Raw genomic sequence first — 18,869 nt, 5'->3', positions numbered from 1 at the left:
CCACAGGTGTATTCACCCTTCATAAACCTGCACCCTTTTTAGGTGTAAGCTCACAGTATTGCTAAGCCTCCATGTGCATCAACTGGTGTCACTATAGAGACACAAATAACACAGTAGCAAAACAGTGGAAGTTTGAACCAAACAAAAACAACATTAGCAGCAAAAGCTACACACTCAAATTTCTAATATTTAAGTCTTCAGTTTTACTTAAACATTTTACAATAATTGCTAGTAAATGTTCCCTGTAACAATAGCGACCCAAAAATAATTACAGCAAGAATATATGACTTCCGGGCTTCTCAGAAAACGCCTCTTATATTTAAATTTAATTTCCTGGCATCATGCCAAAGTGGGGGATGGGCACCTGAGTGTAAAAAGAACTTCAAAGGTCCCTAAAACATTAAGGCAGAAAAGGAGCTGCTTCTCTTACCTGGCGAGAAGGTGGCACGTGCAAAATGAGCTTCCTCCTCTGAGTAAGCCACTGACATGCACCTCATTTGCATAAGTATCAGGAGCTACAAGTAGACTTCCAGGTCGGCCATCTTGATACTAAGATCTTGTTTACGTAGCAGCATGAGTACTATTTTTTAGCTAGCCTGAGCTATACTGTTGTACCTCTCAGCTGGTAGCTTGTATCTGCTTGTTAAAGCCTGCTGGAACTCCCACTCCTCCACACAAGTGGCTGAAGGTGTCAGGAGTGCCTCTGCAGCTCACTGAGCATGGCACAGCCTCCAAGGGAACCGTTGCAACTGCAAGTGCCTCCAGTCGGACTCTTTGTACTGCCTTCTGTGCTGCCAACTATTAGCACTGCAGCAACTATGTGCAGTGAGGTACCTCCCACATACCACACACTAGTACCAACAAGCATAAATTTATTACAGCACACTATAAAAAGAAGAAAGCTGAAATGTCCCCAGTATTTTCACTTACTAGCAATCTAATTACACCTAGGTTCCTTTGTACATCTCTTCAAGTTCATCAGTGCAAGCGCTCTCGGTCCAGAAACCAGTGTGCTCCTGCAATCCGCGCACAGGAAAAATCCATGACACATGTTAGTAGCTGCCGACGCGGAGCCAGACTGCAGTTCCAGCTAGCTGGCGCCAGTAAAAATTTACATAAAGGGGGCCTCACCTCAGGACTACACTGCAGCAGGGTACAGCTGAGGAAAGCCTCCCCCCACCCCCGAAAGACTACTGCGGGTTCTAGAATATATCATCTAGTTATTTGCTTGCTAATATTCCAGATCCATGTCAAAAGTCGAGTGCTGCTCTTACCGTTTATATAAACAAAAACTGACAATGGTCTCCGCAAAAGAAATTCCACCTTGAAGCCCGTTCCTAGTAGGAATGCCACACGCTGCATTGTTCACAGCGATTCTGATGGGTGCTCTGTAGTAACTGAAACAGCACCGAATAAATGGGTATGCTCAATGCTCTGCAACCAGCTTCTCTTAAACTGGTATTTCCAACATTTTGCAGCCTACCAATAACAAATAAGTATCAGCTCCAAGGAGGACAGATCCCTTTTTAACCTAATGCTGACAGGTAACATGTCTGACCATTTAACTGACTACATCCACATCACATTTAATTTTTCTTCATTAGGCAGATGAAGAAAAAAATCCCCTATCCGGAGCTGTGAACTTTACCATTTCAAGTACCTAAAAGGTACAGTGACAGGTAGAAGCAGAAGCTTGGATTTCAGCCTTTAAATAGTTGATTTCTTAATCCTTACTTTTTTCATTCCAAAGTCCAATTACATTAATAAATTAATTACATTTTATAAATGCTTATTCTAAAAGTCACTATAATTTAGGGGAGGAGAAAAGGTGGCAAGCTTTCCTTACTATTAAGCATGCGTATGTAAAGGATGAATAATCCGCCAATGCATTTTTCTCCTCATTCGCTGCCTTGTAGGAAACTCTTAGAGCATTAAACAACTTAATGCAAATCAACATACTATTTATTATACTAACCATAAACATGAATTTGTGAAACCCTGAATAAATTTAAGTGAAACCCACAGCGATGTTTGTCTAGCTGCACATTTAGCAACACTGCTGCAGTTGCAGCCTGGCACCATTCAGTGGAAAAGGAAAGCGATGGAGACAGTTTGAAGCTTGTCGATTCCAGCAGGGCACAGGCAGAGCCGCCTCACGATCAGAAGAGCCTGATGAGCACCACGGGCCTCTTTGATTTCCCTGTATTGTTCCTCTTTAGAATGCCAACAGTGTCAAGGCTACAGATAAGCAAATTACAAGCCTCCTTTTCCACTGTGAGCTAATTTGTGTATAGCTGGTTCTAGCTTATTTGAGCGTAACACAGTTCGCTCATCTGTAATGTCAGAAAGATACAGATTTTGTGTCTGAAAGTATTTAGTAATGCAAATAACTCTTCACTGGTTGTTACAATTCATCCTCTGCTGTTGTATCCAAAACTCTAAGTCATATCTAAGGGAAAAAGAATTATTTTTCCAGAATGACTGTCACATTAAACTCTACATGTAATCTGGTATCGCTCTGCTTTTATGTCACATGTATCTTTTGATTTACCTTACTTTCAGACAGATTTGTGTATGTTAGCACATTTAAGTGCTGTGCAGAATGCATCTTTCCATGATGCTGTTGTCATTTGCAGAATGAATCATCAGATGAACAGCCTCTGAGCTTAAAAATAAAGGGCACCAATGCTGCTTTAAAAAAAGCAAACAAAAAAAAACCCCTTGTGTTTCCCACATACATCCATGCCCTCCTTCCTGCTCTGGCCCAGCTCTACAGCCCTGTGCACAAATACCAGAATAACAGTATCACTCTCAACACGGTATAACAGATGCTGCAAAATAAGAGCCTTTACTCGGAGCATTTTCTATTCTCAGCTCCAGTCCGCTCGGAAAATCCAGGCCACAGCTTGCCGACAGCCCCGAGGGCGAGCTCTCTATCTGTCGTCTGGGGGAGGCACCACCCCGCTTCCAGAACCTTCCGGCAGCCGCCCGCGGTCACCCACGCTCCCTCGGCTGTACCTTCCCCTCTGCGCTTTCCTGCCCGCCTCTCGCAGCGCTGGCTACCAGCGAGCTCCTTTTCAAACGCCAAGCGTTTTGACGGCGACGGGGAGCAGTGGGTTTAGCAGTCAGAAACGCACCAACCCGGTCGCGCAGGGCACAGGGGGCGGCCCCGCCCCTGAGCTGGAGCTGGAGTAACCGCGGGGCTCGCGCAGCCCCGCACCAACGGCTGCCGGTCACAGGGAGCGGGGACCACCCACCCTCAGCACCGGCACCGCTTAGGCTGCTCCCCCCGGAGCATGACGTTTGGGTGGGCTTTTTGGGGTTGCTTGAGTTTTTTTTGTTTGATTGGTTTTCAGAGGGGTGGGGAGGGTGTTGAAGGTTTTTTTTTTGTTTGGGGTTTGGTTTTTTTTTTATTTTTTTTTTTTTTTTAATTCGAGTCTAACCTGGGAGAACAGAAAATACCACACTCAATTACATTCTCCAGTAACTGCCACCGCAGGAACAGCCAGAACGTCTGCCTGCCTTTCCCATGTTTAGCGTGAAGTCAGCGGAAACAGCTGGGAGCTTTTATGACTTTGCTCTCTCAAATGGGACTGTCCCACGTGCACACAATTTTGCTGCTCTCTCATCAGAAGCAACCTTAAAGAGCAGATGTTGCAGTCAAAAGTAATAAGGCCAGTTGCATTCGAAGTAACTACTATTAGCTGTATGGTTGCAATTAGTACATATCAAAGACAACATCCTCAAATTTTAAATGTCAGTTGATTCATCCCAGACTAGAAAGGTACAAAAAGTCTGCCGCAGAATGATTTGCCCAGTTCAAACACAATTTTAGATGTAAAAGCATTTCATTGACAAAGTTTGTCTAAAAAAAAAAAAAATAAATAAAAAAAAGGAAAAAAGAAATTGCTACTAGTAGCTTGACCTAAAAACAAACAAAAAACCACAAAGACCAAAAAGGACGGAAAAACAAACAAAAAAATCCCACCACTGAGCAAAAGAAAGTGAAAGGCCCTGGGTCTTCTGTAGGCAACACAGACAGAGGCCAAAACACCCCCTTCCCCTCTGCCTCTTCTCCAAAGAGTGAAACAGAGCAAATTATTCACCTAAGTCAGCCGGAAGTTTGGTTGTTCCCAAGTTTTTCTCACATTGGTATTGGAAAGGCACAGAAAGTTATATTCATTTCTGAACTAGAGAACTGTCTATCAACCCATTATCTTTGCCAGTGTGGTTTATTTCAAGATATTTTGCAAGCAGAAGCCTGTGTCAACAGAAGCAGCAGGGAAGGCAGGAGGGAGAAGGAAAGGGGAAAGTCAGAAAGGCGTGAGAAAGTGTCTGAAGCGGGTAACTTCCAGGTAGTAACAGAGCCTAATGTTGCACTCCCTTTCTTTTAGAAAGGGAAAATACTCAATTTGACTCAACTTTAGAAAAAACACATTTTGCTCAATTAAATTTATGTGAAGAATTTTGTCATTTACTAAACAAGTACTGAAAAGCTTAGAGATCTTAACCTGCAAATCAAGATGACACGGGAAAAAAAAATAACACTTGGCTTACTTGTAATTCCTCTGAAAACATTACAGCATTGAGAAAAGCACAGTGAAGTTTACAGCTAAAAATAAAGGTCCAATTTTCCTGTTTAATAAAAGTCATAATAAGATTAAGTATTTAAGAGTCAAAACAGTTCTAAGTGCTTGGTAACCATTTATTGCTACTACTTAAAGAACCAAACAAGTCAGCTGTTTGAAAGTTATCTCCATGGATTAAACAGCATTGTGTGAATTCAGCAGTCCATTCCAGTTTGTTTTGAATCCTGCCTGTTGTATTGGGTTTGCGTGACAAGGTTTTGGTAGCTGGGGGGAGGGGGGGGGGCACAGAGGTGGCTTCTATGAGAAGCTGCTAGAAGCTTCTGCCATGTCCGATAGAGCCAATGCCAGCGGGCTCCAAGATGGACCCGCCACTGGCCAAGGCTGAGCCCATCAGCAATGGCGGTAGCACCTCTGTGATAACATATTTAAGAACAGGGAAAAAACAGCAGTGGAGAGAGGAGTGAGAATATATGAGAGAATATGCAGAAGCCAAGGTCAGTGAAGAAGGAAGGGGAGAAGGTGCTCTAGGCACCGGAGCAGAGATTCCCCTGCAGCCCTTGGTGAAGAGCATGGTGAGGCAGGCCCTGTGAAGGCCCACGGAGGAGCAGAGATCCACCTGTAGCCTGTGGAGAACCCCACACCGGAGCAGATCAACGTGCCCGAAAGGGGCTGTGACCCTGCAGGAAGCCCGTGCTGGAGCATGCTCCTGGCAGGCCCTGTGGCCCCGTGGAGAGAGGAGCTCATGCTGAAGCAGGTTTACTTGCAGGACTTGAGGCCCTGGGAGGAACCCATGCTGGAGCAGTCTGTTCCTGAAGGACTGCAGCCCATAGAAGGGACCCACACTGGAGCAGTTCATGAAGAACTAACTGTAGCCTCTGGGAAGGACTCGCATTGGTGCGGTTCATGGAGGACAGTCTCCCATGGGAAGGGACACCATGCCGTAGAAGGGGAAAAGTGTGATGAGTCCTCCCCCTAACGAGGAAGGAGTGGCAGAAACTATGTGCGATGAACAGACCACAACTCCCATTCCCTACCCCTCTGTGCCACTCAGGGCGAGGACGTAGAGAAAACTGTGAGTAAGGTTAAGCCTGGGAAGAAGGAAGAGAGGAGGGGAAGATGTTTTAAGATTTCATTTCATTTCTCATTATCTTACTCTGACTTTTGATGGGTAATAAGCTAATTTCCCCAAGTTGAGTCTATTTTGCCGGTGACAGCAATTGATGAGTGATCCCTGCCTTTCCTTTTCTCGACCCACAAACTTTTTGTTATATTTTTCTCTCCCCTCTAGGTGAGGAGGGGGAGTGATATAGCAGCTTTGGTGGGCACCTGGCATCCAGCCACGGCTAACTCATTGCTTACTCACAAAATACCTGCCAAAATAGAAGATGCAGCTGTGCCAATTGAGACAATCCTAAGAGTAATATAAAAAATAATCAAGCCATGTTAGAATGGTTCCAAGCAAGTACGTTTTAGTGGTGAAAAGCTATCCAAATAATTGGAGCACAAGTGAAAATAAAAGTAGATCATTTCCTTATAATCAAATACACCATTTGCAAAAAAAAAAAAAAAAAAAAATTAATGGGGAAAAAAAATGTGAATCTACACACTCCTTCAGAGTAAACTATTGTTCGGTATTTCTCTTTGAAAGTCACATGTATTTGAGACTGCTGCCCTATTAGCAATTTATTTACTTCTGAAAGCCTACCCTTCAAGTTTACTTATGAGCAGTATAAAGCTAATTGTTCTACAGCGCAACAGGTCTCGGAAGTGGAGAAAATGCAAACACAACACTAAGCAGAGTCTGACAATGCATCTCACATTAAAAAGGTACACAAACCAATTCAGTTGAAGCTGCTAATTCATTATACACAACTACTTCTAATTCAAATAATGAACATCTAAAAATCATAAAAGCAAATTTTTTTTTAGCATCCACTGAATTGCCTTGTTCCCATACAAGTAAATAATTGTTTTTAATTTTCTTTTTGACTACTAAAGAATAAACTATTAACAGTATGGGACAGACCAGATAAGAGACCATGCTGTCAGCTACCCGTAGTACTGTACAGCAAGCATTACTTGGACTTCTGGAAACAGAGATGTGTTCCATATGCAACACAGGTTTCAAATCCTACCATATTTTATACATTCCAACACTCACTTTGGAAAAGAAAAAAGAAAACAAACAAACAAAAAAACCCAACCCCAAACCACATCAGCCACCCAGCTCACTACAGCGCAACTCTACAGCTCTGTGCTGGGCCAGTCATTTTGTACAACATTTCCAAGAATGATACTGTTTTCAAAACAGCCTGTTAAAGAGCAAAGTAAATCAACACCAAAGGGAAGGAAAGACACTGAGAAAAGAGCTTTCCTCTGAACTCTGGCAATCTCTTTGTGCCTTTCCTGTAAAATGTAAGTAACCTTACTCAGCTCACATAAAAAAATATGAGCAACAACAAAGGCCCAAAAAAAGCTGTATGAAAGACATGGTGTGAACATACAATATTATGCTCTAATGTAATACATGTGAAGAACCACTCCTTACAGTGAATGTAAAAAAATACGCTACTTTTCCTTTCATATTCCCATTAAAGAGAGGGTTAACAAAAAACCCAAAATGAACAGCACCAATAGCACTTGACAATTTTTATATGCCTACTGTTTTATAATGTGTTCATATGCTCTGTTAAAAACGAAACACACACCCTGCCCCACCACCACTCCCCCCCCCCAACCAAACCAAACCCTAACAACAAATCCACCACAGGATGTATATGGTAAAGTATGCTTCAGACAAAAAATTTCATCCCCTTCAATGATTATAAAGTAGGAGTTCAGTGATCTCATTAGAAAGAATGAATTGTTTCTGCTTACTTTGAACAATATGAGTTATTAACAATTGGAATTAATCAACAACAGTAACTGACTGAAAAACCACACAAACACAAACCTCAGCACTCATTTATGAGACTGGGGTCAGGATGGCTTGACTCAAAGGATCTTGCAGAAAACCACAAAGATTGTTGTTTAGGGGACAGGAAGAAGGAAATCTCACAACATTATTAGTCTATATTCATTTGATGAGGTGAATGTATGGCAAAATTTCACCTTTAATCAAGATAAATGCATTTAAGTAGGATATAGTGTCAGAGTTTTCAGATATTTTGAAGTGCCCAAATATTCTCAGGATCTTAACTGTCTTACCCAATCAAGAAAAGCCACTATGAACTAAAATATGCCCCAAATCAAATTCAGTAAACAAAATTCCACTAGCAATAAAACAAGTAATTAAACTACCTACCTGCATTTCTTCATCACTTGTGACCACACATTCACATTATTCCTGTCACTGATCTTTTACCGTAAAGCAGGAAAATCCTATGCGCAGTTACTTAAAAATTCACAGTTAGCTTAAGTCAGCAATCAACCTAGGCTTAAAATCCTGTGTTTTACTGGGTTTTTTTTTTTTCCTTTCTTCATCTCCAATCCACATGGTAAACATGGAGAAAACACGTCTCCCGAGTACCTGATGTGCACTATCTGCCCAGAATACTTTGGTTTTTTTTATAAACAGTATATTGTCATTAACTATAGAAGATAATTAATGGGAACAGATATTTAAAAACTGTATGCTAAAAGCACCAAATGAATGTGCAAAAGTATCGAGGAAGGACTAAAGTTTTAGGTGTTTAGTACTGACTTTCACATCCTTAGCACTAAGTTCAACTTCAGACAGGAAAATACTGTGAGCTATCCTGATGAGTTATCCAGCTCTTCTGCTGCTCCTGATACATTTCTGGAGAACTTAGAGTAACTCCCTATTTATTTACTCTCATATCCAGCTTAACTCATATCCAGCTTAACTCATAACTTATCCAGTTAACTCATATCCAGCTTAAGATCCCATAAAGACTTTAACTAGGTATTTGAGACAGACAAAAAAAAAAAAAAAAAACAAACACAAAAAAACCAACAACAACAAAAAAACCCCACAGATATGAGTGAGTCGTGAGGAAAAATGTCATCTTTCTCCTCCTTTTCTGTTCTCCTGCTCCCCAGTGGAAAAAAAGCTGAGCCACTGCTTTTCTCCCACCTTCATGTCCCTGGACACTGACACCTATCAATTACCTTTTAATGAGTGTTATGCATAACAGATAGCTAGGCCAACCACCACTAACACACATGGGAAAAGACTAGGCCATGCGAAACCACTAGCACTTGGAAACTCAGATTTCAATTAAGTTACGCAAAAGAAATAAAAAAAAAATAATTTACCTTGAAACTTTCATTCTATTATTTGTAGTAGTTCTGCAGAATTTACAGTAGGGTTATTCTTGAGTAGCAAATAACTGCTACCTGCAAAATAGTTAACATTTACATAACCATTACTATTCCAATGTATTTATGCAGGTTTTGTAGTTCTTATCTACCACTGGAAAAAAAATTACATGTTGAAAATATGACAATGATGTAAATTTAACCACTTGGTTACAAAAATTTAACAAACTTTATAAATTGTTTATGTTTTAGTTAAAGTATGATGAAGGCGTTTGAGAAAGGGTGGCATAAAGTGAGGGTTCTTCTGATCTGGTAAAGAAGTAAGCCAAAATGAAATAATTTTATTAGCAAGACATATGGGTATGACCTTTGACCTCTCCTGTCCCACCCAATCTACCCTGTAACTGAGAAAGGATAGAGGCCTATGGATTAATTCAGTGAGGGAAAATAAACTGAAAAACACACACACAAAAAAAATAAAAATCACCCCACCAAAACCCACCCTCCTGTTGACAGAAAAAAAAAAAAAAAAAAAAAAGGAAAATATTTTAAGATATTTTATACAGCTTAGAACTAGTTAAATTTTGTCTAAAGAAAGTCTGAAATTGTTTCTCAGCAAAGCAGAGCTGGTGCTTACCTCTAAGGTCTGGAGCATGTGATGCCAACAGCTCTGCTCATTCGCACAGTCAAGCTGAACTGCTGCAATGAAGAGCACTTTGTCAGCCATTTTGAAACTGCACAGCCTCAGCTGCACTGAAAACGTGATTGAGATGGCTGCAACATGCACTCAGGACCAGCCACTCAGTGATAACTCAGCAGTGGATAAAACATTTATACAGTGAAGCACCTCCCTCTTCGCCACACTGCACCAAACTGCACAGGCCGAGGGGGGCCAGAGGAATGGTTTCTTTGACAGGCTGGAAATGGTTAATGCACAGCTGCAACACTGCAGCTACTCACAGCACCACTGGTAGAGAGAAAACTAAAATAAACCCAAAACCACCCAGAGGCAGCCCTGCTAGGTCTGCAATGCAGGATTTGTATCGCATACTTCCAATCCCTCCTGACTCCAGGCAGTCCAGAATCCACGTCACATATTAACAGCCACAAATGCAGAGCCAGATCATGCACAGAACTGACAAACATTAGGGAATACTTTTCAAGAGCAGCCTCATTTCAGTCTTAAAATAAAGAAAAGCTTAAGAAGTTGTTCTCTACCTTTTTACAGCAAAACATACTTTGAAATACTGTGTAGCATTAGTTACGCAATAAAACTGTTTTATTTTGGGGGAGGGGGAAAAAAAAAGGAAGTTCACTTTATAAATAAAGAAGCTAGCAAAAACACCCAGAACACTCTAGAACTTCCGTGCTCGCAGAAATAAATTATCTAATTCTTTATAAATTATGCAGTATGTTGTGCAAGTTTTTCAAAGACGAGATAGATCTAGAATCCCTTCAGCTATTTTGCTGGAATCTTGTAACAATCCCGAGTAGTTTGTTCCTAAAGAATTGGTCTGGAACCTATGGTGGGGACAGAGGGGGGTGTCAAACAAACACAGAATTTTAAACGCAAGCAGAACTAAATATAATACAGGTTCCTCTCTAATAGCTTTTCATTAATGCCAATCATGTGCTTTTGTCCATGCAACAGTGGATCAGTTCTGGAGGGAGCTCCTCTACATCTGCCTCACTTAATTAGGTGCACTTCTACAAAATCCAAATACAGCTATTTTAAAACAAAATAACTGCAAGAGCACATAGGGTAATCCTGAAGGAAATTGATGTTGAATTATTCCTTGCCTTCTACAAAAAATTAGTTCTTGTGATCCAAAATTAGCCCTACACAGTAAGCTCCCCCCAAAAAAGTGGGAGAACATGCTCTCCATCTACTTATTTTATGAAAATGTCTAAACTTATGTAACTGTGCATGTCTGTTGCCAGCTGTAGCTGGTTATTTCAGGACTGATTAATCATGCCAGCAGTCGTCCGATGCACTCATCAGCACCACAGTTATTATTTGAGACTTAAAAAATGTTGAAATACATTATCTGGCTAATAAAAGGACAAAAGGAAAAGCATGATTTGCAACACAAGAAAAAGCAGATGCCACATACATGTGAACAGCTACATTGAGTATTATAAAAAACAGTAATAATGTGTAGATTCAGAGGACTAAATTAATATATGCTTTAAGTTCAAATGCCCAGAAGACAAGTATGTCAAAAACAAATTTGTGAAGACTGCAGAACAACTTAATGATAATTAATTTAAAATTACCCACTACACTGAAGCTTTTCTTCACCAAGACCTACTACTAAATAGAAAAACCAAGTTTCCAACAAATTCAAAATAAATGTTTTCTATTAGCCAGTTATAACCCCGTGTTGCTTACTCTGAACTTCATTTATTGAACGGGGATTTACAGGGATTTAAAATAACTTGTAACATTTCAAAATTCAAACCTAGATTTTAATTTTTATGACAAATATACATACACTTTGATTTCCACAGTAGCAATGTTTTAAACAGAAGAGAACTCCATGTTTAGTACACCTACAAAATTCCTACATCAAAAGGTGAATTCTAACCTCCAGTCCTAGAAGTTCAACAAAAACCTAGGGAGGTACTAATCTGGAACCCAAGAGCTGCACTTGTACAACAATACATTCTCTAACATTCAGTTCTGGACCTCGATATATGGAAAGTCAATGACTTAAATAGGTTTGAATAGGCATAAATACTTGGCAAAAAAAAAAACTCAGAGAATGCTTTCACTGAGCCAGAACCAATGTCACACTCCAGTTGCTGCAGTCAATAATCTTACCTTGTCAGAAAGCTTCATGAACATGCAGAGGTACTGACATATTAATACAGACACCCAGTTGCAAAAAAAAATCTAGCTGAATGATAAGAAACCATATGCATTTACTCAAGTTTTAACTTCAGTATACTTCACTTAACACACACAGGTTTGTTAATATGTTAAAAAAATATTAACCAAACTAATTTTAAAAATAAAACCTGACAATTAATTAAACACAAAATTAGGAGTGGAATAACTCATCTGAGAATGCTTTGGTCCAGTAAATATTAAAGTGAACCTACACTAATTCCTATATTAGCGCGGAACTTACAATGGTATCTATACAGGTTCTTCAAAAATCAAATAAGAAAATTGCGCATTTTAAAAAGATTCAGAATGGAATTTAAACTTAACCTGTTATGTTTTGATTTCTCTTAAATACATAATAAAAACTCCAAACAACCTTAACGCTGCCCTCTTTTGATGACATGCCCACACACTGCAGTATCATCTCAGCAAGTTCAATTATTCTAGTCATAAGTTAAATTTTAAAACAGAGCTTCGATTGTCCAACCTTCTCATGAACATCAAACATGAAACTCAAGAGTATGGTGCCCTGTTATTTCTCTAATTGTTGCCCTGTATAAGTAGTATCACTCCTCCCACACCTCTTAAATATCATTACATAGAGTCAGACTTTATACAAGGGCTCCTACTGTGAAAAATCAAGAGGAGGCAGAAAATTCTGGACTTTCAGAGAGGGTTTCACATTACAACAAAAGTAAAAAAGCAGCCAAAGCATAAATAATTTCTTTTGCTCAAATTCTACACTTAGAAACCAGTCTGGTACGTATCATCCACATTTCCTTGTGTACAAACCACATCTCTTCCACTTTTCTCATTTACTCTCTTTTGTTGTTCTCTTTTATTTTGTTGGGGTTTTTGTATGTTAGTTAACATTAAGTGGACAAAACAGTTCTTACACTGTTGAAATTAATGAGAGGCTATTACTGTTTGCATGCATCTGAACTGAAGTCTCAAAAGACCATCTACTGAAACTCTCATTTATTCCCGTATTTACACGGCCCAGTAGGCTGACTTCAAGAAACATCTCAGCTCTCACTTAGGACTGCAAGAACTTTGCAGATGACAAAAACTACTTAAACTACTGGAGAAAAGAAAGAGTCCATGATGATCATGAGACAAGGAACACTAGAGTCTAGAAAGTCAAAGTCTGCAGAACATTTGAGGTCCTCCCATAATTCCAAGCCACTTGTTGGTAGGACAAATGAAAGAAATTTTCAGTGTATTAACTGAAGTCAGCAAGCATGTATGCTTATGTGGTAGTTTACTACTAAACACGTTTTGAAAAACTTAAAAAAAATAATATAGAATGCGCTATCTTTTTAAAATGATCTTCTGGAAACTGCAGTAAGTTGCGAGGCCAAGGAAGAAGGAACTTTCTTTCATGTCCAGTTTTTTTTTCTTACCATAACATTTCCTTACAGTATTGTGAAATGGAGCATAATGCTTAGGACAGCACAAGATGACAAAGTAAATACACAGGTTATTTTAACAGTTATCTGACATATCCACAGTTGTATCATTCATAAAACCTGTGCTTTAAGTACGTCAATTTACTTAAAAGAATTTTCAGAAATTTTATCTAGAAAAAATATTTTTCCCATATTAAAAATATCCAAGTTAGACATAGCAAACAAGTTCTATTAGTTTACCTAAATATCTTAAAAAAAATAGATTACTCCAAAAAATACTTTGCACACAGCCATCTAATTTACTAAGAACTCACATGATTTGATGTTTGTTCCTGCAAGAAATAAGAGCTAGTAACTCAAGAATACAGTTTTTAGTAATTTGCAACATGCACAGCTCAAAATAAAACTTCTTAAAGGGCATAGCTTTATTTTTTTTTTAAAGTTACTTATGAATCCCAAAGGAACATAAAAGGGCATTTATACAATATACATACATAAACATAGTGTTCTGAATTCCTCCACAGTGATATGATGGAAGGTACCATACAACTGAGGATGAAGCATTTATTAAATACCACATAGTTAGCATTATGCCTTCAGCTACAGCACCAAGGAATCATTACTAAAAAACAAAAAGAAGGGAGGAGGAATTGGGGTGCATGGGGTGGTGGGCAGACTTGCTGTTAAATAGACTGGCAATTCTAAAAAGCTTACGTTAGTGTTATTAAACAAGATTATGAGTAAGCAATGGAACTAATGAACCACATTTCCTGCAGATTTATAAATATTGTCTTGCTACTTTTTATGAGAGTAACCTCAGGTTATCATTGGTGCTTTACCACACTGGGCAAGCGAGTGCATGTACACATCTAGTTTGAAGCTGTATGTTGATGTGATAGCCTCCATACTGCTTTGACAGGCAATACCTGCGTCCTGACTGACAGCAAGTTATCCCCCCAAAACAATGTGTAACTGCCAGGTTCCCTCACTGGGGACAAAGGTAGCCTCACCTCAACCCAGCTGCTTATTTTCACAAAAATTGCAAGAGTCATCCTTGATACATATTACTCTTCCGAAGTTACTGAAAACCAACAAGTCTTTTGAGAATTACCAAGGATAGAACAATCAACAAACATAAAATTGGACTACTATACTAGAACTGAGCAGGTTTCTCTTGAAACTTGTAGGGCTGTGGCACAATTAATCATTTTTGTCACATACCTGTTTTGCTTAAACAAAAAAAGATAATTTATATTTGTTAAACATTTGTCTTATTAGTCAAATTCCTGAGTGTCATTTAATAACCATATTAATGCATTTTTTAAAGTTTCATGCAGGCAGTATTTCTCACTAACAGCATTCTGGTTTTGGTTTAATACTGTCTAACATAACCTCAAATGAAAACACAAAACGCAAAGCCATATAAAACTCAAGCGTAGTGGAAATTCTGCTGTTAACTTTGGGATGGTTTTTTGCATATATGTATATATATGTGCACACAAATAGTCAAGACAAAATGTTAACATTAACTAAACATTAGTTAAGACATTAACTAAAACCAGATATGCAACTAAAGTAAAAGACAAGAAAAACTGAACCACAATGCAATTGTTTACACCTTGAAAAGCTAGAGAATATATTGGTTTAGTTCAATCTTTACTATTCTAAGAAAATATTAATGCATTCTGCAGATCCAGTTTCTGGATAACTAAACCCAGTACTTTTTATCTCTAAAATCAATCGCATTCACTTTTATAGTCTGGTCTGTAGGCTAATGAACTTTAATGATCAGACGCTTTCAGAGACTTAAACATTCTACATATGAACTCAAGGATTTTCTGATCCCTGTTGCTACAGAAATTGTGAGGAAAAAAAAAAAAAGAAACAAAAAACCCCACACAAACAAAAAAGGTAAGACACCTAACCACACTATGAACGATACACAAAATCTCTTCAAGCAAGTGAAAATCAAGATTCCACAACATCATGTAAAATTTTGCTTTTCAAAAGATAACCAGAACTCAAAGGCTGACAAAATCTATGCTCCAGATTGTCCTGATTGAAAATCTCTGAGCTAGACGACTTTACAGTTCTTTTGGATCAGCCACTAGGCTTTAATATACACAACGAGATGGAGCTACAGGAATTTAAAATATGAAGTATTACCCAATTCACATCTAAATTTTATTCAGAGATTAAGACATTCTGTAATTGTCCAACTTATCAAGAACAGCTGGTTACAGAGATCACTTTAGAGAGCAATCTAACTTTCTCTCTGCTTCTTAATGAGCTGTCAAAAAAAAAAAAAAATCAAGTTTTATTTGCTTGGTTTGTTGTTTTGGTTGGGTTTTTTGTTGTTGTTTGTTTTAGTTTTTTAAAGAAAGAAAAAAACCCACACAACAACCTTATAATACTCTCCATCCTGTGGATAAATCACCACTGCTCGATGAACAGTGTTTCTTACAGTATGGTGGAGAGTGTTTTTTCATACAGTACAACATATAGTGCAGTCAGTGTAACTGAAATACCAGAGTTACAAATATACCATGGAAGCATCATTTGTGTTGCCCAGTTTATGAGTTCCCAATTGCTTTGAGCGTGTGCATGTAATCTCTCAAAATAATGTCACACACTGAAGAGATGTAAAGAGTCCAGCCACAGATTTAACTGAAAAACATTAACCATCTTACATTTCACTGCATTTAAGAGAAGTATTATATAATAATACTTTGAGGAGAAAAAAAACCAAACCAACACACAAAACCCTCATGTTCTCATACTGTAACAGTTTTATAACTTGCAACTTACTTTCCTCATCTAATATCTGCAGTAAATTACGCTGCAGTAATTTCCAGCATAAACTCATAATATAAATGTGTAACTAGCACACAATATAGAAAAACACTAGGTAGAGAGCAAATGGGAAAAAAAAAAAAAAAAAAAAAAAGCATTGAGCTTGTGAACTATTTAAGCAAGAGCAACATACTGGTAAAGTATTAATGGCCTTACTGTCTACATTTCATGAATAACCCTGAGATTTCTGGCATAAAGGTAATTTCTGACAGTAAGCCCAGATAAGTGTAATTAATAATTATACTACTGAAAAATCTAGAGAGGGAAAAATCAGATTTTTTTTCTTGTTTTGGGGGGAAAATAGAATATCTGGTTTAGCCAACTGCTTTTCACTCTGGAAATATCATCTGTTTGTAATAGAAAAAAAATGCCTTCTCCCAAAAACAATAATCAAACACAATGAAAATGAGGATTTAGTTACTAATTAGGAATCAGTTACTAAAATAGGATTTTTAAAAAATTGTTTAACGTGTTAACTGTTTGCAATAGATACTGTAAAATTAGTATTTAAAATTAAAACTATTTTTATTCATAGGTTGTTCAGTCTCTTGGCTAGCCAGATCACCTCCCATTCTGGGGAGAAAGCATATGTCTATATTAGACCATGTTTCCCGTATTTATGCCTCAAATTCTGCAAGCGCTACTATAGGAGCCTTTAAAGGAAAACTAATGTGTTACAGGTAACGCTGAGCTTCTAAAATACATGAAATGGGCATAACAATACAAACTAAAGTAGGATTTATCAGCAAACATGGCAGAGTACAGCATTAATGCATATCTAGTCAGAGCAGCACCTTTCTGAAAACAGACTTCATAATGGATAGGAAACGACAATTAAGAGGTGTCTCAATAAAAGCATCAAAATGACAGTTTCAACTGATGTATGTAATTATTGTATCCTTCTGTGAATCAGTTGTTAAGCGTGATCAGTTTCAAGCCTACACAACATTCAAGATAGCCTTGTTAAATTAATTCATGCAGCAAAACACAAGACTGTTCTACATTATCACAGGAAGCATCGGTTCAGCACTGCTACACTTGGTAGCGAGGCTGGAGCTGATAAAAAGCCTTTTAATCCAAGCAATGCAGTGAGTCTACTAAACTAAGAACATGGTGATAAGAACATGAAGATCTCTTAAAATTTTTGAAGAAAAGAACACACAATGGGTAGTTACTTATAAGCAGTGACAAAACAAGTTTTAATGTATTTTAATTATTTGGCATTTATCAAAAAAATGTATTGCTACCCAAAATTATTAGTACAATACCCTTCTGGATTTTATGTACCCAAGAACTTGATTTGATACTTCTGAAGCATATAAAATAATAACATAATTGCCAAACTTGAGGAACAAATAGTGGGTTCAGTTGCCATGATGCATGAATTGCACAAGTCCTCATGCAATCATCAGCAAATTCATTTTATGATGGGCCTGACTACTACCATTAGCCTCATTTCACAGATCTGAAAACTGAGAAATTACCCACCCCAGATCACATATCAAATAGTAGTGGTTTTTGTGTTTGTTTTCTTCCCTTCCAAATAATTTATAATATTCAAGTTATTACTCTCCTTCATGCCTTCCTGTAGAACTGCACAAAACAGTACCTAATCAGAAAAACACACTTATTTCTTATATCGATACCTGTTTTTTGTGTACAGAACGCATATTTAACTTACTAATTTCAGATTTAAGCAGAAGCTAAACACATTCTCCACATTTCTATTTTTAAAAAATAAACATAAAGTAAATATTAATTATTGTAATAACTATGACGAGAACAAACTGGTATAACAGAGAAGGGCCCAAAATACATTTTAACTTGCCAAACAGCATGCTTGTCAAATATCCTGACCTTGCACATGCAAATTCAAAAAAACTTATCCATAAGAATATTGTATGTGCTTGTATAATCTGAGATATTGACCAAACGCACTTATTAACATACTCTTACTTCCGCCAGTTAGTACGTTATATAAGCTGTCTAGATGTACAGGTGTTATTTTTCTGTGCCTGCACAAAAGCTGCAGTTTTAAGCTCACTGACTGTTGCCTAGATCAGTTTAGCTGTCCACCTCTTTAAGAGAAAATTTTTCGATCAAGAACTCCATCCAGTTTTTCCATCCAACAGGTCTAACTGTGTTAACAGTCACACAGACATTACAATATGTAGATTTATTTCAAGATTACTATTATGCAACAAATTATTCTAATGTAGCCATTTCCACTGGGTATCTGCTAAAGATTAGGACATCTAATAAGGATATATACCCGTTAAAAGAAAAAATTGCTTGAGAACAACACTACACCTCTAACAGGCCCCAACGTCGCGTCAGAATTAAAATCTGAAATGCGTAACTATGAATATGGCTTCAATATTTTAAATGCTTAAGCTCTAAAAAAATTAGAAGTTCAAATGTATGTTCTTTACGTGAATATACTACTTAAACTGTTAGCTTTTGCCATTTTGCTTGACATGGGCCTCCGCTATAACCTGGCATAGCCACTTTGGCCTTGTTTACTGATATAATCACATAAATAACACACAATTAGGACTTTTTCTTGCCTCTCACTGAAACAGACTAATTTCTGGTAAATTAAGATGCCCATCTGCTTCAGAAACTTTAATCTGAAGTTCATCAGCACACTATTGAGCGCAAGCCCAAGAAAAACTGCTTTCTTCGCATTGCTTCCACAGCCCATCCACCGCGACAGCCAACATCCACACCCGCTGTGTCACCAAGGATGCCCACTGGTTGCATACAGCCCCACCCAGGTCACGTCATCCCCAGTCTGGACAGCGCATAAGGAAATGCTTTTGCAGAACGCACTGCTGTCCCACCCAA

At 38.2% G+C, this 18,869-nt stretch overlaps 1 protein-coding gene across 10 annotated transcripts in view; it reads right to left on the bottom strand.

The window, feature by feature from the left end:
- Positions 1-18,869, bottom strand: part of ATF7IP (activating transcription factor 7 interacting protein) — a 110,987-nt gene that overhangs the window by 91,489 nt on the left and 629 nt on the right. For 5 of the 10 annotated variants that reach the window (XM_086751611.1, XM_086751622.1, XM_086751541.1 and 2 more), the window contains exons 2-3: positions 9,508-9,569; positions 8,868-8,948 (exon numbers count right to left, since the gene is read on the bottom strand). The exons of 2 other annotated variants lie outside the window; for them this stretch is intronic. In XM_086751611.1, coding sequence (XP_086607737.1) covers positions 8,868-8,881 — 14 coding nt within the window. In that variant the 5' untranslated portion in view covers positions 8,882-8,948; positions 9,508-9,569. Of the gene's footprint in view, positions 1-430; positions 793-3,018; positions 3,782-8,867; positions 8,949-9,507; positions 9,570-10,088; positions 10,105-18,869 lie in introns of those variants that run through there. 3 more of the 10 variants (XM_086751561.1, XM_086751603.1, XM_086751583.1) reach the window with 3 other exon arrangements.

Source organism: Chlamydotis macqueenii, chromosome 1 (genome assembly GCF_036417535.1).
Source record: "Chlamydotis macqueenii isolate bChlMac1 chromosome 1, bChlMac1.mat, whole genome shotgun sequence".
Lineage (NCBI taxonomy): Eukaryota > Metazoa > Chordata > Aves > Otidiformes > Otididae > Chlamydotis > Chlamydotis macqueenii.
This window is presented reverse-complemented; position numbering and strand designations above follow the sequence as displayed.